Genomic DNA, 21,662 nt, shown 5'->3' with positions numbered 1-21,662 from the left:
TAGCTGAAAGCATACAAGATGCTAAGCCATGGTTTAGTTAGACACAATGTTTATCTACGTTGAAGCAAAATTTGTTGTGATTTAGCACTTTGTGGATATGCAGGAGGGTGATGTTTAAATGTATTGGGTGCCCAGCCATAGTGGCTTATTCAATAAACCATGGCAACTCAAACCATGACTTATTATAATTCCTTGGGTAGATGGGCGGGTATCATTTGTTTATTATCTATCTGTTAGAGAATTAATAAACGATGTACAAGAACAGACGGGAGAAGGCGGAGAACAGCACCCATCGTCCGATATGGCCTCAGCCATCTTCCACCAATCGGTTTGCTAGAATACTTTGTGACGTCAGAGTTTACTCTCCCATTAGTTGTGCGCGTAAAGCAAAAGGCTCTAGTAGGAGCCCCGCCTTTTATCTTAGGGGACGGTGATTGGCTGACGTATCTGCCGTCTTCCATACCCACCGAGGGTTTTACGGGATTTAGTGCTAGGATTTAGAAAACAGAAGAAAAGCTTTTGCGAGTGAAACGTTGGGTAAGGTTTGAAACTTGACTTGAGTGTAAGATTTCCTGGATGACTGATAGGTTTTTTGATGTTTCCCCTATGATCAAAGAGTATATGGGGTAATTGTATGCTATGGGGCAGAACTGTTTTAGTGTGTACTGTATTTGCAGAGTGCCTCACTGCAGCACACGGTGTTAGGAGTTTCTGCACCAGGTGCTGGTAAGACCGTCCTGCTGATTTGCTTTTGTGCGAGGACAGACGATTGCCAAATCGTGAAATGAAAAGTACTGGCCATTTTTCTTCTTCAAGCTGGAACTGAAGGATAATTCTGAAAAAAAAAGTTTGTCAGCTGGTAAAGGATAAGTAACATAAAGTAACTTCCAGCTTGTAGTAGTAGCTGTTAAGTTGCTATCAGCGAATGAGAAATCTCACTGCTGTGAAATTGTCTGTGGATGTTGTCTTAACAAGTAGGTTGCTCCCAGTTCTGAAAACCAGTTATGGAGCCCTCAGGAAATGTCCACTTTGGGTGTAGGGATGGCACTGAATATTGGGAAGTACGGTCTTGCTTTGAAGCTCTTTGGAGGCTGAAAGATAACTCTCCCTCTGAGTGGAACTGTCGCATTTTAGGATGGTAGACTAGAGAAGCCTCTGCCTGGAGCTCATTTCTTGCTTCCTCAAGGAACATGCTTGTTCTAGGAATCACTGACCCATTGGAATCAACTCATCCATTGGAGTCATTTGTGTGAAAGGAACTACTGTATAAGTTATATAAATAAATAAGTTGAGCAACAAAGCTTTGAAGGGGAAAATATTCTGGAGTAAGAAAGTAGTCTAGATCAGTGTTTTTCAAGCTTGGCAGCTTTAGGACATGTGGACATCAACTCCCAGAATTCCCCAGGCAGCCATGCTTGCTGGGGAATTCTGGGAGTTGAAGTCCACACGTCTTAAAGTTGCCAAGTTTGAGAAACAATGGTCTAGATGTAAATGTATTTAAAACCAGTGGCAGGCAAGCTTTTATAAGGACACTTCTAAAAGCTTAAAACTGCATGAAGACCAGGCCTGCAACTAGGGTCTGTGTCACCCGGGGCAAACATGGATTCCACACCCATTTTGGCACCCCCCCAGCGCTAATTTTGGCATTCCCCCAGCATGGTGCCTGTGGCACATGCCCTGCTTGCCCCCCCCCCCAATTGTGGCACTGACAAAGACTTTTGGGACACTCTGTATATTTTGGATTTTAGGATAAGTTCTGTTTTTATTTTTTGGGCTGCCAGCCAAATGAATCTGACAATAGGTTGTGTTTAGCTGGTTCTCTGTATTCAATGCAGGTGGATCATTTTCTTCCAGAAGAAGAGGACGCCCTTGCTTTTTCACTGGCTTAACACAAGCTTTCTCGAGTGCTATGGAAGCAAAGCCTGTTGTTGTCCACCACCCGTACTGGCCTCGGAATTTGGAGCTCCAAAATTACGTCCCAAATGATCGACCCTTATGGCATATGCTGACATTCTTATTCTCTGCTTCAGGAACTCTCCTGATACTGGCTTGGTTCATAGCAGGCTGGCAGAACAAGAGATCAGGCCTTTTTGGAACCTGGCGCTCCTTGGTCATTTGCTGGTTTACCATCTGTGGTTTTATTCATGGTGTCATTGAAGGCTGGTTTTGCCTCTACTACATGGAAATCCCAGGGGATCTATCTTTTCTCTCACAGCTCTGTAAGATGTGTGTCTGTCTGGGTTTGGTCTCTGACTTTGGAAAAAATGATGCAGCAGGTTAACATGGAGGAAATTGGGGGGTAGGCAGGAACATCTGCAGGAGGCACAAATAGGGGCAAATGACACATGTTTGTCAATCCTGTCAATACCTCTATTATGTACTTGGGTCAGACTTCAGGACACAAGTATGTGATTGTGGCATTTGTGTGACAACATCCTTGTACAGGTAGTCCTTGCTTACAAATGGTAATTGGGACCAGCAACTTTGTCGCTAAGCAACATGGTCGTAAGGCGCAATGTCATGCGACAACACCAACTTAGAACAGCAGTCCCAGTTGCCATCGTTAGGCGAATCCTGCATGGTCGCAGTATCCCGCAGTCATGTGATTGCCATTTGCGACCTGCTGCTGGCTTCCCCGTTGACTTTGCTTGTTGGAAGCCAGCAGTGAAGGTCACAAATGGCAATTGTGTGACTGTGGGATGCTGTGATGTCATAACTGTGAGCTAGTTGCCAAGCACATGAATCACGCTCACGTGACCACTGCAAGGACCCATTGTAAATCCCCCTCGTTCAGCACTGCCTCCCATTTTCTCCATAAGAACAACCCTGTGAGGTGGGTTGGGCTGAGAGAGTGACCGGCCCAAAGCCACCCAGCCGGCTTTCATGCCTAAGGGAGACCTATAACTCATCGTCTCCTGGTTTCTACACCAACACCTTAACCAATCTGTTCCCTAATTATTTCCTTTGCCTTATCTAAACTCAGAATTAGCCAGCATGTAGAATACAGTCCAATTAGATATATCATGTATATCACCAACAAGATCTAACACTATCTCTTGTAGATAGAGTAAGTCTACTTGGAGACAGATTACCGCTTATTTGAGATTAATCCATGCAGCATCTTCCACCTGATGTTCTCCAGATAAGAGGGAGGGAATGAGAACTGAAATCCAGCACACACCTGAAAGTTACCAGACTGGACAAGTTTGGTTTATATATTTACATTAACATATATACCTAGAAAGCTGTCATTTTTGCAGGAGTGATAATAGCTGATAACGACATCAGCTGAAAGGCCATCAAACTTTCAGATCTTTTTGAATTATAAATCCCAGCATCCTGTCCCATTGCCGTTACTGATAAGGGCTGCTGGGAGTTTTAGCCAGCAATACAGTATCTGCAGGTCAAAACTCTTCACCCCATAAAATCTAGGTAAAAATACTTTAGATATAGTGTTATGCTTTGGAAGTGTAATGATAAGGCAAGCAGAAATCAGACTGATAAGCTTTATGTTCTTCGTTAGTCACAGTGACCTGCTTCACACATCAAGCTAAGCCATGGTTTGCTAAATAAGCCATAATGAATGGGTTCATATACAACACTAAACTAAAACCACCTCCTTCAAATCCAGTGACTACATCTGAATTTAACAGAGAGTTTGAATCCTGCCAGTATCACCAAAACTGCAAGAGCTGAAAATTTGCATTTCCTAAGAACAAACATTTGCATTTGTTAACAAACAAGTATGATTTTAGGCAGGTCTAAAGTAACTCCTCATGTATTTAGAAAAATTGTATTGGCATAACATTCATGTGGTCTAAACAATCACTCATTAATTATTTGTTTGGTCTTCTAGGATAGGAAGTGCTTGGAAGCTTCAGAAAAGATGTGTTTGATTTAAGGAGTTGCAGACAGGTGTCTTTTTTTGCACCTCTGGGTGCTCCAAAGCACCTATTTGCCTTTGTATCTAAAGTGCTGCACAACCCTGTTAGTTAATTATAGTTAGTTAATTAATGAATATTTAAGAAAAATACAGGGAAATTCACAAACCCTTCCCACCACAGTTCTTAGGAATTCTTCATTTCTCTACCCAGCAATGCTTCCCCTTATTTTGTATCTTCTTGCTATATTCCAGGGAAGGAATACGCCAAAGGTGACAGCAGATATATCATGTAAGTATCAGCTTTGAAATGACAGGCAAGGGGCATTGGTCTTTGTTAAATGGATGAGTAAGGACATATTTCTGCAAAGGCCCAGCACTAAGCAATTTTGAACACAGGTACCTGGCCTCAGTGTGGTGGGGAGGGAAAGGATGACTTGACATAATACAATCATAAGTATAGCTGAGATGTCCAAATGTTTGCATGCGTTCTGTAATATATTTCCAGTTGCTAAGGCAATTCTTTAACAGGCTGAGTACAATACAGCACAACAAAATTATAAGGGCCCCTGCATTGCTTTTTAAGGATTCTAATCTTCTAGATTTCTAAAGTATTTTAGAAAAAAATAATGGTTTGAATTCTACTGATGCTCTAAAAGAGCAAATAGGAGAATGAAATTTGTTTTCCAGTCTCATGTTCATAAACATTTGGGATGAGCATTATCAGTGGGGTTCCCCCATCTCAGTGGAAGATCTGGTGGGTGAGCATGGCTATTTTATTGGCAAGGGTTGGCTAAATCCTGTTTTTTCCCCATTTTTTCCCATTCTTTTTTTCTCTTTCCCCCTCAGCTGAAGTAGCTGAGCCTAGGGAAATAAAATGGGAAGGCTTGAACAGGAAGAACTTGCATCAGCTCACTTTCCTATTATGAGCAGATTCTGCAGTTTGGCCTGATGATGTGTTTATTGCCTTGTGTAGTTTAATGTTTCAGGGTAACCAGAATGTCACTTAACTTGGTTTAGCTCAGCATGATGTACAGTTTGTAAGTTTTGATTCATGGCTTAAGATAATGTGCATTCCATTGCCTACTTCATCAAATAAAATGAAGCATTCTCCTATTGGCATCCCTCCCTCCCTCCATGCTCTTTCTCTCCCTCCATCCAGGTTTGAAAGTAGTGAACCGTAAGAAAGTTGGGATGTTTTGGGACATCCAATGACTTTAATTTCATTTTTGTATCTGCAGAGCTGACAATTCCATAGTTTGTATGGAGACCGTCACTGCCTATCTTTGGGGTCCCCTCAGTCTTTGGACTGCAGTAGCATTTCTTTCAGGCCAGTCCCATCGATATGTGCTGCAGCTAGTGGTGTCACTGGGTAGGTACGCAAGGCAAATGCAAGCCCAAATCCCTAAGTATTCTGACTCTTAGTTACCCCTCAACACGCTCTAGTAATAAGCCTGTGGTTCTCTTGGGTGTCTATAAGGAGGCAAGGAGAAGCAAAGGATGATGCATGTAATGGAAGTCAACATGCAAATGCTGCTACTTATGTCCTTGTGTCACAATTTGGTATAAGAAGAGCATGTATGATGATCAGTTTTATGATCATATTGCTCTTCCTCCTAAGACACTCTCTTTTGTGGGAGAATATGTTAGGGTATATAAATGCTTATCCAATCTTTCAAAAGCAATTAATTTAACATTTTTATTCTCTCATAACTTTCCATGCACCTGACTGCATTTCCTATTTGGCTGGGCTACTTCTGATGTTTTCTTTTCATCCTACTTTAATTGGTCATTTTGCGTCTGTATCTTTAACCATAGGTCAACTATATGGAGACATTCTGTACTTCTACACTGAATACCGTGATGGCTTTTGCCATAGTGAGATGTGGCACCCGCTCTATTTCTGGTTTTATTTTGTCTTCATGAATGGCCTGTGGATTATCATTCCCTCTCTTCTCATCTGGGATGCCTGGAAACATCTCAGCGCTTGCCAGAGAGTAGTGGATGCCAGCAAGTTCAAGGAACATTGATCTCTTGCACAGAAGGTCATATTGGTACTTCCAGCCATTCAGAGGTTGATCTCATACGTTATGCTCCTCCTCCTGTCCCTCTGCACTTGTCTAGATATTTCCTGTGGTTTCTCCCCCGTTCAGGTTTTATATTGAATTGATAGACAAACAGCACCATTGATGGTGGCCATTCTCTTCCACTTCTTTAAGTGTTCATAGCTCTAAGGTTAAGATTGCAATTTTGTCTTCATGTGACTTTGTGGTCAGGAGGTTTTACTTCTAAATAAATGTCATTAGGGTCAGGTGGCTCAGCTAATACTGTCTTCATAGTATAAGTCAGTGTTGAACAGAGCACTGCTACAGACCACGTAGCTTTGTTTCCCTTGATACCTGGAGCTATGATCGCTTAAGCCTGCAGTGAGAGCCCCACATCTAGTATTCATACAACTGGAATATGGAGGCTATGCAGGAAACATTCAGTCTCTTTCCTGTTCTCAGCGTAGGACCAAGCAGAAGGTAGCGTTACAGGAGTTCACAACTTGTTCCTGTCCATATAAAGGGATTCAACTACTTGCCGTGAAGATTTTTTCTTCCCATGTGGAACAAATAGCTAGCGACTGGCTTGAACTGGGAACTGTCACTCAAGAATTACAAATGCTTTGAGGTAGGACAAAGAAGCTATTAGATCTCCACACCTGAGCTCTGTCCCTAGGGAACTGCTGGAGTAAGTCCTTAAGGGTGTAGTGGAAGAATAGTAGAAAATACTTTGACATCACCTGTCATGTTCATCGTTCCAATGTACTGAATACATCGTAACGTTTCGCATGTCATTTTTTTGATCCGTGTCTCACGTTTGCTGGGAGGGGATTTTCAGCCATGCCAGGCTGTAATCTCCTTACTGTAACTGAGGAATGTATGTTTGGGTTATTGTATGTGTTCAAGGTTACTTTCTCAGGCTGATGTGCGATGGTTGCCAACACCTGGGAGGGGGTGGTTGCTAAGGGGGAGCTTGGGCAGGATCAGGTTTGAAGCGAGGGTTTTTAGTTTGTATTTGGCGCGCTGTTGCTCATTCTCAGCTTTCTTTGTATTTGCACACTATTCTTTCAGTAAAACAGTTATCCTCAAGCACCTGCTTGTGAGACTGAGTCTGTTAGAATAGGCAACCATTACATCACCACTTTTTCCTTTTCCTTTTCTTTCCTTTTCCACTTAATTTTTTCAACTGCTTTGGGATGTTCAGACATCAGCATGTGTCTGCAGCAGAAAATCCAGCATAAAGTTTTATATATAAGCAGACAGATATTTGCTTTAGGGACAAATATTTTCTAAACAATGTTCCAGTTTACTGTATCCCAAGTTCCACCCCCTTGAGTACCATCTGTACAGTGCTATACTCCCTTATTTGTAAACTGAGGTGTGACATTTTAATAAACAATCTCCATGTTGTATGAGTTGGGTAAGGCTTCAAAGACAAGAAAATCTTGGTGGAAATTTTCTCTCCAAATTGCATAGAACATTGTGTTTCCTCTGAACTGTTTAAAAGATACATTAAATGGGTAAATAATTTGATCTTTTGAAAAATGTAATCAAACTGTAATACTAGGATGTGATTTTAACTGTAGAGTTTCATTGTATTATCCTACAAAAAATTTATTTCAATAATTTTCTGGTGAAAGAGAAGCAGTGATGTATAAGGCATAGAAGACCAACTGAACTCCTTTTTGGCTGGAGTAGAGAAGTCTAAAGTAGTAAATGTTGGGTTTGCATTTTGCTGTCGTGACTGTAATATTCCAGATCTCCTTGTGCTATGCTTGTTGGCACTGGCTTGCGAGAATAGAAGGCAACTGGGCAGACACTGGAAGTGTTAGAAGACCAATTTATAAAATCTGAGACTGCAAAGTAGGCTGAGTAGATGTCATTGGAGTGATCAGGAAAAGAGTTGGTGAAGGGTACGTCCTTTCTGAAAATGTAATGTATATGTACAAAACACAACCGGGCTTAAGTAAAAGCCTTGGATTTTTAAAATTTCCTCCATCCTGCTTCTGGAAAAGAGCACTGAAGAGGTGATAAGGTCACTTTGTCTAAGCTCTAAGAATTAAAAGAAGTACTTAATGAAAAAGTTTCGTGCTTTCCAAATTAATGTTAAATTGCTACTTCTAGAAAAGGAAATAACAACCCCCAGTTTATTTTTATGCATCGCTGAATACCTAGGTACGACAAGCATACTTCTCCGGAGACACCTGGCCTTCAGCCTTATCAGTTATCTTGATCATGTGCTAATCCTTGAGCTTTATAACTGTGATGGCATGGCTCAGAGCTCTCCCACTCCTCTTTAACATCTACATGAAACCGCTGGGTGAGGTCATTTGACAGCAGGCAGTGCAGTATCAATACTGGCTAGGCAGGTGATGCTATTTTGGTGTTGACCCAGTATCTGGAGGCTGAGAGAGCCTGGATGGGGAGGAACAGGCTCCAACTCAGACCTTGCAATGGCTTTGGGTATTTGCCTCCCCTGGATCTGGTGATGTATTTTTATCTTTGATTCTTGATGGAGTAGCAATTCCCCAGATAGCTGGTGTGCAGTTTGGGGGTCCTCCTGAACTCATGCCTCCTGTTCAAGGAGCAGGTGGCAGCCATAGCAGGGAGGGCACAGATTCATCTTGTGTGCCAATTGCATCTATTCCTGGACTGGGAAGCCTTATGCATGATCACTCATGCCTTGGTCACTTTCTGGTTGGAAAACTTCAACGTGCTCTTTATGGGGCTGCCCTTGGAAGTTACAACTGGCCCAGCGTGTGGCAGTGTCCGCAGTGTTTGGTGCCCCTCAATTTGCCCATATTACTCTGTTGTTGCACAAGCTGCACTGGCTCCCGGTCTCTTTGGGTGCAATTTAAGGTGCTGGTTATACCCTTAAAACCCTACATGGCATGGAGCCAGGTTATTTGTGGGACTGCCTCTCCCTGAGGGTATCTGCTTGTTCTATCGGGTTACTCTAGCTCCCTTCCCTCAGATGTTACCATCTGGTGGGACTTGGGAAGTGTGACTTTCCATTGAACACCCTTCCCCTGGGATCTGGCAGGCCCCATCCTTCTAGTCTTCTGGAAAGATATAAAGAGCTGGCGCTTCCCCCAAGTGCTGGGATGGGGTGAGGTTGGAGCCTGGGGATTGTCCTGCTGGATGTATTGAAGAGTGTGGTTAAGGTGCCAGGTTTGGGTTTTATTGTTTTTATTTTGGGGGGAGGGTATTGTGATCCACCCAGAGTTATGGAGCACATATATAACTGCACTGTCCTAGCAGGTTGTTATTTATCCTCTTTAGGTGACCCCCCACACATACCATTCTTTTGCCAAGCGAAAGTAAATGGCCCAGGATCCCAAAGCTCTTTTCAGAGAAACTGAGAGAAGCCGCAGACTACTGGTTTCTTGGAAGCCATGGCACAACTGAGATTCCTGTACGCCAGAGAGAATTTCCCATTTTTCCAAGATAGAACCACAGCTACCTTCTGCTCCAAGACACTAGTCTCTGTCTCTTGTCTGAAGGACCAAGCGGGGCTGCTGAGACAAAATGGGGGAAGTTTCTGAAGGGCTACAGTGTACAATTACTACAAGCATGTTCTAGTGAGATCCTAGCCAAGGAAGGGCAGGAAAAAGAATCCCAGAGCTTTATAGTGCTGTGGTCATCCATTTGAGCCCACTATTATTTTGTGGCCTGTGCTTCCTAGCTACTCTCTAGATCAGTGTTTCTCAACCTTGGCAACTTTTAAGATGTGTGGACTTCAACTCCCATAAAGCTATGCTGGCTGGGGAATTCTGGGAGTTGAAGCCCACACATCTTCCAGTCGCCAAGGTTGAGAAACACTGCTTTAGATAGTTGCAAGAGGACCCTTAGAAAAGTTAGACAATCTGAAGCCCCTGGGAAGGATGGCAAGAGAGCAGCATCTCCTCTGCTGAGCTCCATACTGATTCCTGACTTTGTAGAATTTTGACACTTTGGCAATCTCCTTTGCAAACATGAGAAACAAAGAAATTAAGAAATAGCCCAGATGATAATATGCCTTTGAGATCATATAATAATAACACTTGTATGCTGCCCAACTCTCAACTTTGGGCAGCTCACAACAAATAAATTTCTCATAAAACATTAAAAAAATACAGCAAGCACAATGAAGTGAGGGTTTTCACTCTCCCTTACTGAAGCCCCCCCCCCAAGCTGCCAAAGCAACCCAAGATTGTCAGGTACGTTCACTTCAATGTTCTTGGAGTGCGTGTGCTTGTTGTTTCTGCTTTTGATTCTGCATGCCACTGACTTACTGAACTCCCACAGCTAAAGAGATTAAAATGTGTTGTATTTTTGCTATTCCCAAAATAAATAATTTCAATCCTCTGTGTGTCAGTAAAAATTCTTGATTGGGAAAGATTGGGAAAGATGGCTGTATGTGTGGTATCCAGTTTGCTCAAACACACTTTTAGCTATTTAAAGAATTCTACAGATTTGTATTGTGGTTTGATCTTGGGTATATGGTAATAATGTATTGAAGGACAGGCCTGTTGTTTATCATGTGTAAATAACCCGTATGCCAGTCTTCCCCATCCAGATTTGTTGACCCTTCAATTCCAAGAAGTCACAGCCGCTGGGAAATCTCAAAGACCTGGAGGGCACCAGGTTGGAGAAGGCCCCTCAGAAACAAACGCTTCCTGATCCGAGCTAACCAGTTAGCGAAAGCCTTGCAGCAGAAAACGGATGCGGGATCATTGCTACTGCTCGTGAGAAACACATAATTTGGCATAGTGACATCAGGAAAAAAGGCTTAGTTTGGTAAAGAGTCTGTTAGCCCAAATACCTCATTATCATATGACTGTGATGCCCCAAAAACATCAAGTGTCTCTCTCCCCTTCCCCCCGGTGACCCTGGCTTTTATCAAGCGCCACGCTTGGTTACAGGGAGCGTCTTCCTTTACTGCAATACTGTATACTTCTGCCATACGTCATAATCCAAACCAGCAACTCCATCATTCTCGCCTTTTTCTATCTGGCTTTGAATTCGCCTCTCCGCCCAACGCAGTCGGCAGGCACTGTCACGGAACTATGCCGTGACCCGGATGATAATGGCATAAAACGAAAGCTGTGCGCGATTAGCGTCCACGTAGATCGCTAGTGCCTCGCCTCGTAAGCAACTGGTTCTCCCAGGGACCAGTTAGATGCCTCTGAGAAGCCTGGGAGGTCATTCATCTCCTCCGGCAGCTGGTAGTCAGAAGCGGGGCTATCCGATCTGGCCTGCAAATACCCGGACTTCCGCGCTAGATAGCAATACAGTTTTCTGCACCTTTTTGTGATCGTCTGCCCCCCAGATCGGATAGCCTGGTTACATATTTCCGCTTTTTTTCCCACTGGGACTATATTATGGCAATATAGTAACACGAGGGAGATCATGACGTCAAAGGGAATACTTCTTTATGCTTGGGTATTATGGAGGAGCACCACCCGATTACCATTCCACGGGGCTCAGCTCCCGTTGTTCTGCCGCTTATTTCCGTCTCAGTCGGAAGTGTTTTTTTAAGGACTCCTGGTCGTCATTTTCCCCGCCCTTTGTTCCGTCCGGCAAAATCCTGCCGCTTAACCCATGAGCTGCCGAGAGCTTTGGCTCAAATCCTTCCTACGCACGATGCAGCGCTTCCGCTTTTCTGCCCTGCGCCTTTAAGATGAAGTTGATGAAGTCAGCGCAGAGGCTACACGCCGGAGAAAGCGGAAATCGTGGGCGGGGGAACGTGATGGAAGCGGTGCTTTCTCCCCGCTCCTTCCCTTTGCGCGAGAGCACCCGCGAACTGAGCGGCTGACGGCACGAGAGGCGCCCCCGGGGTGGGTGACGTAACGGGGGCGGGGGCTGTAACTGCCCCGGCGCGCGGTGCCTCCGCCCCAGAGCGAAGGTGGCGGGGTTGGGATGGCAGCGGTGGCGGCCCCGGGGGGAACAGAGGCATCCCCGCTGCCAGCTCCCGGAGGGGGTGGGGCCGGCGCCGGACCAGGGCCACGGCTGCAGCCCCAAGAAGAGGAAGAACACGAAGTGGTTCGTGTGCGGGTCAAGGTGAGCGACCGGAGGCGAAGAGGCCAGAAGTGGCGGGGTTCCGGCTGGGGGAGGGAGGAAGAAGCCACAGGTGGAGGTGCGTCCCAGGGGTCTCCCAAGGAGGGTGGGTCTAGTGGCCAAACGAAACGACCTTTCCTCGTGGTGATGTCACAGGGCATCCTTCCCTAACCTGGGGTCTCCAGATTGCTGAGACTAGAATGCTGTCTGGAAAATGGGGGGCTTGGAGGGTAACCACATGGTTGTTGGAGCTGAACCTTCAGCAGGATGGAATGCGGATGGATAATAATTTGGAAAGAAATTATTGAATGGTTGAACAACAGAGGAAAGCAGGGCAAGGAAGCCTGCTTCAAAAATACTGTCAAATGCGCACACAGTAGATTTAATTGTGCAGAGTAGTTAGCTGTGAAATTGGACATGGAGTTGGCATGGGAATCTGTTTATTTCCAAGGTAACCTTGTAAAATATGTAGCCTGTTGTGGTGGCTGGGGCATTGCTCTTTTATTCAGGAAAGCATAGATTCAAATTCTCACTGCCCCATAAAATATGCTAACAACTCACTGACTGTTCAGACATCATGCTAAGCTTTGGCTTATAACTGTAGCTTGGAAACAAGACTATACTTGAACTTCCAGATTGGTATTATGTGCTTTTGTTTTCCAACCCTAAACTTTTCTAAATTTAACTAATACTCAATTTAATATTAGAGTTATTATTCTGGCATTCTGATTATAAATAATTTAGAAATAAGTCTAACTATGTTGTTCTTATGATTTATTAGATTTAATATAGCTGCCCACTCCAGTAGACTCTTCCATGTTATATGGAACTATTTAAACTATTTAAAAAATGTGGACTGGCAACTACAATCTTCCTTATTTAGAAATGCGTCCATTGAGTTGGTGGGATTTGTGCTCTTGGTTTTTGAATTGGACACTATTGTTCTGATTCAAGCCAGAATCATGACTTTGATCAATAAATATAATAACCTGGATATTCTAGATTCCATTAAGACATGGCAATTATATTCTTGTTACATGAAGCCAAAAGCCATTTTGTCCTCTTTAGTTCTTCTCTCTGTTGAAGGTTTTTTGCCTAACTTTTAGATATATGTAGAACACAACCTTAAGTAATAGTTACCTACATTTGAGCCTGGCCCTCAATATTTATAGCTGTCAATATTTATAGCCTCAATATTTATAGATTATAATCTGATTTCTTCTAAATTTATTGGCTGTCAGTTCCCAGAATTCTTAACCAGTGTAGTTTAATGATAGATGTTTATCTGTTGCTTTGGGAAATGTATAGCGTCCAATTTGTTTACTTATCACTCAAAGTTGGTTAGAGTCAGAGTCAATAGCAAGCTATTTCTGATTTATTTCCCCTTCCCTTTTCATAGTGATTCTTCTTCAGAAGGCATGCCTGTAAACAGGGAGAGGAAATGAAATAGTAACAAGATAATTTAATGGAACTTTGTTGACAGATATGGGATCAAGTGTGGTCATAATCTTCCTTGTATGGTAAAACAGTAAGCACTGGAATAAGATTTCTTTGTTCTTCTCAGGAAATGCTAACTATCCAGTTAGCACTGTTTTTTTTAATCCTACCTACTCTATGCAATTTCTGCAGAAATGTGAAGGCTTCTTGCAACCTGAGTTCCGTACTTTTGCTGTGGACCCACAAATCACTTCATTGGATGTATTGCAGCACATTCTTATCAGGGCTTTTGACCTCAATGGGTGAGTTCTGGGAAGCGAGTGCAGTGAGGGAGGATGGAAATGGGTGGTCTGTCTTTCAGCTCCCATTGCGATTTCACCAATTAATGAAAGCAGATTTTCTCTATGCACCCCACTCCCAATAATCAGTTGTGGCTTCCCAGGATCCCAAACGGAACAGCTGGAGTTCAGCAAGACAGTGACCAAATATTGGTACTGCAGTGTTTTTATAATCAAAATTAATGGTGGGATGACCCTGAGAGGCATTCTCTCCTAACCCATCCTCATCCTTATGGCTCACTAGCCTCCCAAATCAACCTAAGTGGTGAACATTTTTCAGGTTTTGGTTATTTTTAATCATGGGATGGGGGTAGTTTTCTTCCTAACGGCTTCCTCTCTCCAGTGTTTTATCTCCAGAAAAACTGAATATAACCGGCTGGGAAAAAATCAGCCCTTTCTCCTTTCTTTGGATGATCTCCTACAGCCCTTGCAATGTTGTCTAGTCTTGTATTATTCTCTGATGAGGATTTGATCTGGCTGGAACTTTGCCCTGAAGTCCTACTTAAAAACCAGGCCTTATTTCACAGTACACATGTTGCGGGATTGCATGCATCTCATTTTCTACATAAATATCTACTTATGTACCATGTTGCAAAAACGGTATTCAGCTTCAGTGAAAAGAACTCTAAACCTTTTGCCTACCTCAGGAAGAAGAATTTTACCATCAGCTATTTAAGTCGAGACAAGCAAAACCAAGAAATGTACGTGTCGTTGATGTCAGACTGGGATCTGGGGATGGCCTTTGCTGGAGCCTCTAAGCCTTTTTTACAGCTAAAAATAGACATCAAGCCCTTGGAAGACAGTGAGTAATTTCTACTTGTTGTTGTTAACTAGAGAGCAAACAATAATGGTTCTATTCCCTCACACCTTGTTCTCATTCTGTACACTTTACTGCAGGGGGCATGTTCCATCAACCTAGTTCCTACATTCCTATGTTCCTAGTTATCTTTAGCTTCTCCATTAATATTGTTCTTGTGGGGATGGTGGCTGATAGCCGTTGTAGAAGAGAAGGTATAAATCACAGTAGTGACAGATACAACACTGTTAGGCATAGTCATGGATGGGGGAAACAGTGATAGGGTTGAAGGGGTAAAACTGTGTTTTTTTGGTACATCCCACCCATTGCTTGTGTTACCAGGCCCTTTTTGACCAGTGTAGTTTATCAGCACCTCTTTCCAGCGCGTAGCACACAAAAATCAAAGCAGTTAAGAACATTGTGCATTCTAATTGCCAAAGACAAGTTCAGAGTTCTGGAATGGGGTGAAGAGTAAGCTGACTTAGAATGCACTTAGAATGTTAGACTGAAATGTAAGCTTGAAAGTGTCAGCAGTGATTTCCTGTTGCTTACCCTCCCTATATTATTTTTCTCAGAAGACCCAAAGCAAGTGAATGCATGATTTAGTAAGTCATAGTAGTTGCACTAACTTTGTCCTAAATTATTTTCTTCTTGTAATGAGATATATCCACTGTAGTCTGATTCCTTTTGGTAGCCCTTCTCAACATCTTTGTCCCTGTGAAAGTGAACAGGGAGTGGGGAGAAGGATTGGCAGAACTGCTTTGAGGAATGTGCTCACAATGTCATATTCTTTCAGGCCCCCTGCTAGAAGATTGGGATATTATCAGTCCTAAGGATGTTATCAGTACGGACTTGCTGCTAGTGGAGAAGAGGTCTCTAGCGGCTGCAGCCCTGCCCTTCACCCAGTCCATCATTTCCCAGGTGGGCCTTCAGGGAGTGGAAGAATTTTGCTAGTTTAAATTTTCATTGGGTGGTATTTGCAAGATTTAATAATGCAAAATGCAGTGGCCCGCATTCTTACAAGTCATTCTCAATATTGCTATATTATTATCTTGCTGTGGAGGCCATGTGTTTCTGTGCACAAGATTCTGGTTGCTTCCGTTAAAGCCCTTAATGACTTGGGGCCCGGGTAACTAAGAGTTAGCCTTTCTCTGGTAAAAATCTGCCTACCTGCCCCAAACAGTCAAAGAAAGTCTGCTCAGGGTCCCCATCTATGAGGAGGTGCAGTGGGAGGGGCCTGACAACAGCATTCTCTGTAGGACTCTTGTCCTGTGGAACAGCTTACGCTCTAAGGCGAGGATGGACCCTGCTGTTATGGCCACCTGGAAAATTGTAAAGGAGCTATCTTTTCCAGAGGGCCTTTCAGAATTGATTCTGAAGCCTTCAATATAAGCTTAGTCAGGAGTATATGCTTAACTTTTTTTTGGCTTGGTAAATGATGAAAATCTTTCAAATCAATTCTATTTTGGCAGTTTAGGAGCTGAGATAGGAAGGAGACGCTAAGTTTGTGGTTGTTTCATTGCGGGAGTTCTGATGGATTTCTAAGAGGAGTTGTGTTTTCTGTAGCATACAATGGTGGTTGGCTGTAGCAACTGCTTCCAGATGCCTTATGGACATTGAGGGATGGGCTACCAGAATGCCAACGTGGCCATCCATTTTAACCCCCTGATTGCCATGGAGGATCTGCAGATCAAGAACGTGTCCACCTTGAATGCAATGTTATTTAGCCCTTTCAGTATAAAGATCAGAATTTCTGCAGACAAAAGGCAGATCTCATGGGAGGGTTGAATAATGTAGTTCAGGGGGAAGTGCGGGAGGCTTGTTCCAAGAGGTTATCTCCGCTGCCTCCCTGCTCTGGGGAGTGACTTGGGCTGAAGCTTTGGAAGGTTGGGGAGGAGGCCAGCTTGTTATTGTGGCGTTCTTTGGGAGTGAAGGGGGTCCTGAAGCTGTAGGTCTGTTACGCTTTGTGTTGTCTCTGCGGTGGGAAGGTAGGAGTCAATCCTCATCTGTTTCTCTGCTTTGTTGGATTTATAGGTTCCAGTATCATTCCTGGGGCTGGTCTGGGTTCTTTTCTTGCCTCCGGATGGCATTTTTAGGCCACAGGGCTAAGCCAGAGGGGGTGAGGCCAGTCACAGGTCAGGACCTTTGTTCAGGAGCTGCTAGTTGGTCACCATCTTCAAACCCCTCAATATAAGCTTTATTTTATGAAAATACTGTTTTCTACTTTTTTATTGTTGCATTATTATTCTGTGTTACTATATTAACTACTTAGAGTACAGCCAGATTGAGGAAGTGTGTAAATGTCATAAATAAATAAGAATTTAGGTTCTAAAGGGATAAACCATCAATTGTAACTACCATTTATTATCCTCCAGTTTAACAGTACCCATAAACCACAGCAATAATAGTAGTGGCAGTAATAATAATAATTATTTTTATTTATTATGCTACTCTGGGTGGTTTACAAATTGTTAAAAATATTTAAAAGCAAGTAACAGTACAAGAAATACAAAACAAAGGAACAAAGATGGCAGAGAAAACAAACCCAGGTGGGAACAAGGGAAAGGAAGAAAAGGGGCATCATTTGTCCTTACCAAAGGCCTGGGCAAACAGCCACATCTTTAGGGACCTTTGAAATACAGTAGACTCTCAGTTAACCAGAACTCAAGCAACTGGCACTCTCAAGCAACCAGCACAAAAATCGAACCCCCAAAAAACTGGGCATTCTCAAGCAACTGGCAGATAAAAATCTGTATCTCTCTGCTGCCATCTAGTGGGTATTAGAGTTTAATAGTAACTCTCAAGCAACCAGAAACTACATTTATCTGGCATCTACCAATCCCCATGGGTGCTGGTTAACTGAGAGTCTACTGTACCACTAAGATGGGGCCATTTGAATCTCGGGGGGAAACTCATTCCAGAGGGTCCTGAAAGATGACACTGTTTAATCAGTGGAACCCAGAGCGTGCCAATCCTGCCAGATCTAACTGGCCAGGCAGATATCTTGTAGGCCGCCTGGAGTCACAGTGTGTGAGTTGGGCGGCCATATAAATTTGTCTAATAAATAAACAAAATAAAAATAAATAGTATGGGTGATGATAAGAGTCCATTTATTTTCAGAAGTTTATAAATCCCGAAGACTAGTTTCTCTTCCCAGGCTGCTGTTTCTAACAGCGTGACAAGAACCAAATTATTGGTATGGCACAGCAGCACCCCCTCAAGTATCTTATAAATTGATGCCATGCTGGGAGGCTTGAATAGATGGAATTCAGCTCTTTTTTTGTTTTAGTTTTTCATGTAATCCCATTTATACAGTGGGACCCAGGTGAAAACTAAACTGCACCTTTATGATTTCAGCACTGGTCACACTGGAGGGTGTGCTTAGCCACTAGTAATTTCTAATCTGCTAGCTAGGTCAGGAGGTAAGTGGTGGAAGATTTTGCTTGATTGGCCAGAGCAACACTCAGCTTCCCCATAGCAGCTGGTTTATATTTATCCTCTGTATTATATAAAATGAGCCTACTGTGCAAAGAGAGGAGGAGAATCAAAGGCCTGCCTATCAACATCTAAGCAGAGGCCCAGATGATCTCTTTTCAATCACCCTCTCTGAAATGCACTCTGAACCCCCTTGTGTCTTGGGATTGGCACAAGGTTTGTTAATTTTTGTCTTTCAAGCCTTGGAAAGGAAAAGCTAAAGCATCTTCTTTTCTATTTTTTTTCCAGAACTGAGCTGAAGGGAGAAGTCCTTAGCAGAAGAGTTAAAAACTCAAGATGGACAGACAGACTGTAAAAGGTATTTATGACAGACTGCCATCAGTCATGACACCAACCTAACTGATGGCAGTCTGTCAAAAATATCTTTTACCAGAGAGCCCTTGGGAGAAAGGGTTGGCCAATTAAAATTTAAATTACCCTTCCCCCACCCTACCCCCAATTTCTAAGGAGAGTTAGCCTGAAATCTTGAAGTAGCTACAGGGTAAAATATGGAACTATTTGAGAAGGATGGTTTGGCTTCTTTCCTTCCAGCTTTAAGTCACTGAGGGTTGTTGTTGTTGTTGACCTCAGCTTTCTTTTTGCTTTTTGTCAGGTGGGACGGACATTGTCAAAGGTCCAGCAGGCACTCAGCTGGTCCTATGGGGAGGATGTCAAACCTTTCAAACCCCCATTGAGTGACTCAGAATTCCATACATATCTGAATCATGAAGGCCAGTTGACAAGACCAGCAGAACTGCGCCTCCGGATCTTCCATGGTGGAGTTGAGCCCTCATTGCGCAAGGTGAGAATGGGCTTTTGGGGAACCAAGATTCATCTTGAGAGAGGGATGTGAGATTTAATGAGTAAGAGGAGAACCTTCTTTTCCTTTGCTTTCACTCTGAAGCAATAGTCTCTTGGCCTTCCTAAGTGCTAGTAGTGATGGGAATCCTATCAAGTAGTTGTAAGCCCCTTCTTAAAGGGGAAGGATTTATCCCTGTAGCTGATCCACCAGCTAGTCACGCTTGATGAAGAAAGCTGCTTTTAAAGCTGAATCCACCCTATCTCTGCAGGTTGTTTGGAGATACTTGCTAAATGTCTATCCTGATGGGTTGACTGGACAGGAGCGTATGGATTACATGAAGCAGAAGACACGTGAGTATGAGCAGCTGAAGGGGGAATGGGAAGCACGGACCAACCCTGAAGACCTGGATTTCATCCGTAGTAACGTGCTGAAGGATGTTCTGCGAACAGATCGCACCCATCCCTACTATGCTGGTTCAGATGATAATCCTCACCTGACAGCCCTGCATGATCTGCTGACCACCTATGCTGTAACCCACCCACAGATTTCCTACTGTCAGGGTATGAGTGACATTGCCTCTCCCATCCTGGCTGTAATGGACAGTGAGGCACATGCCTTCATCTGTTTCTGTGGCATCATGAAACGCCTGGAAGGTAATTTCCAGGTAGATGGTGAAGTCATGTCAGTTAAATTTGCCCATCTCAAGCTTCTCCTCCGCCATTCAGATCCAGATTTCTACTCCTACCTCCTGTCTCGGGGTGCTGATGACCTCTTCTTTTGCTATCGTTGGCTGCTGTTGGAGCTGAAACGAGAGTTTGCATTTGAGGATGCCTTGCGCATGCTGGAGATCACATGGAGCTCCTTTCCTCCTGATCCTCCAGAAAAGGAAGTGGAATTGGTGGGCCCACCAGCCAGGCCCGGAGACAGCAGCCAGTCTGTTCGAAGGAGACACATGCTACGGCCAGCTTGTAGTTTTGAGGCAGCTGGGGATCAGCCATGCCAGGGAGCAGTTGCTGAAGAGAAGGTATTAGTGAAACAGTCTAGTTTTGGGGAATTCAAGTACTACATTACTCATAATGAGGACAGTTCGGAGGATGACCCATCACCCAGATCTCAGCACTCAGTGGATGAGGAGGAGGATTGCAGCAGTGAGCAGGATCCATTGATTCAGACAACTAACATGGCTAAATCCTTCTCTGCTCCATCTCTTCGGGCCTTGACACCACCCTCTCGAGAATCTGTCTCTTCCTCAACTAATGGCAATGAGGAAAGTCAATCAGACGAGGAGAAGGGAGACTCGGTAGTTAATACCCCTTCTTCTCCCTCCCATGGACTTGCTGCTTCTCCTACTCCTCCTGCTCTAGTCAGCCTCCCACCTCCGCAGGAATTTGGCAAAGGCAACCCCTTTGTGCTCTTCCTATGCCTTGCCATTCTCTTGGAGCATCGAGACCATATAATCAAAAACAACATGGACTACAATGAACTAGCCATGCATTTTGATCGCTTGGTCCGCCGGCACAACCTTAACAAGATCCTTCACCGTGCCAAGGCCCTCTTTGCTAACTACCTGCAGTCAGAAGTCTGGGATTCTGAAGAGGGGGATGAGGCAGCTGCTGAATCTCCTGCCGTCTCATGATTCCCCTTTTCATCCTGACATGTGGGGACAGGTTCCCTGCAGTCATTATGGTGCAAGCATCGATGTGGAAGAGTGGTCAGTGGAGTAATCCAATTTAGGCTCAGTCATTCAGCAGTCCTTTTGGAAGATGGTCTGGAGCAACTAAGTTGGGTTGCCACACTCAATACACCTTCTGTATCCAATGTACTCTGTTTTTAACTATTTGTGCAAATATCCCATCCATTTCGGTGCCCCCTTTCCTTCCAAGTGCTAATAATCTTTCTAGGAAGATCTGCCCTGGAGCAGCCAGGTTCTGCCCATTTCCCCTCCCTAATCAATATTTCCCAGGTATTTCTCCCTTTATCTACCTGTCCACTTCATTTCTTAGGACGTTGGTTGCTAAGAGACCCAGACTGATTTGTAATCCTTCTGGAACCAGGATCTTTTCTTCTACGTAGCCTTGCCAAAAGCATTTCTAATGCTCCATCATGGTGTATTTTTATTTTCTGCAGAATGTGGCAGTTTGAGCTTGTCAGAAGTTCTACAAAGATGCTTTGGCTTAAAAATTTGCCTCTTATGCTAAGTTATTCCAGTGTTTTTGGCCTAAGTTCTGGTTTCTTAAAAGCACTTTATTTTCTCTGGGGCTTTTGTTCCACTTGTACAGTTTTTGATCATTAAAAAAAAACACCCTAATATCCATAAGCAGGTAAAAACAAAAACAAAACACACTGGATGTGTTTGAAAACAAACTGGCAACTTCCCATTGCCCTTACAGGCAGAATTTTTTTTTAAACATTCTCTTTTCCAACAAGGCCATCTAAAAAAAAAAAATGAACAAACTATCTGAGGGGGAGTCAACAGTTTAACAAGGGGTTGGACAGAGAGAGTAAATGCCAAAGTGCCCTTACAGAACAAATTTGAGGTGTGCAGTACTTTACACTGTACTTGCACGTGCCTTTTAATTAGTTGTCTTCCCAATGATACATTATCCAAGATTGACTCTCTGTAAATATAACCATGTCTGGATAGGTGAGTTCCATTTTCAGGCTCTTTAGCTGGCCTTCCTATTGAAATTCAGATCCTTGCTCAAAGTGGCCGGTTGTCATAATAGCTCTAGAATATGTAGCAGGAAATTCTGTATCATACAGCTAGAGAGAGAAGTCATTTCCAGTGTTATTTGCTAACATGACACCAAGGAGGAACATGTCATTTGATTTCCTGCCAGAGACAAAAGGG

General features: G+C 43.5%; 2 protein-coding genes across 3 annotated transcripts; both read left to right on the top strand.

Annotated features, from left to right (window-relative positions):
- Positions 1 to 488: 488 nt before the first annotated feature.
- On the top strand, positions 489 to 7,041 carry EBP (EBP cholestenol delta-isomerase). The gene is made up of 5 exons (XM_063294158.1): positions 489 to 537; positions 1,836 to 2,219; positions 4,136 to 4,172; positions 5,122 to 5,252; positions 5,699 to 7,041. Exons 2-5 carry the CDS (start codon positions 1,910 to 1,912, stop codon positions 5,908 to 5,910), a joined length of 690 nt encoding a protein of 229 aa, XP_063150228.1. The 5' UTR covers positions 489 to 537; positions 1,836 to 1,909; the 3' UTR covers positions 5,911 to 7,041.
- A 4,609-nt stretch (positions 7,042 to 11,650) lies between these two features.
- On the top strand, positions 11,651 to 21,210 carry TBC1D25 (TBC1 domain family member 25). Of its 2 annotated transcripts, XM_063294094.1 has the most exons (6): positions 11,651 to 11,967; positions 13,594 to 13,703; positions 14,387 to 14,541; positions 15,332 to 15,456; positions 18,623 to 18,811; positions 19,080 to 21,210. In XM_063294094.1, the coding sequence occupies exons 1-6, from the start codon at positions 11,827 to 11,829 to the stop codon at positions 20,445 to 20,447; spliced, it is 2,088 nt and encodes a 695-aa protein (XP_063150164.1). In that variant the 5' UTR covers positions 11,651 to 11,826; the 3' UTR covers positions 20,448 to 21,210. The 2 variants fall into 2 exon arrangements, with proteins under 2 accessions (XP_063150164.1, XP_063150165.1); XM_063294095.1 differs by lacking the exon at positions 14,387 to 14,541 and having other exon boundaries at positions 11,861 to 11,967.
- The last annotated feature ends 452 nt before the right edge of the window (positions 21,211 to 21,662 follow it).

This window comes from Candoia aspera, chromosome 2 (genome assembly GCF_035149785.1).
Source record: "Candoia aspera isolate rCanAsp1 chromosome 2, rCanAsp1.hap2, whole genome shotgun sequence".
In the NCBI taxonomy this organism is placed as follows: Eukaryota; Metazoa; Chordata; class Lepidosauria; order Squamata; family Boidae; genus Candoia; species Candoia aspera.
Note: the sequence above shows the minus strand (reverse complement) of the source record. Positions and strands in the feature narration are given on the sequence as shown.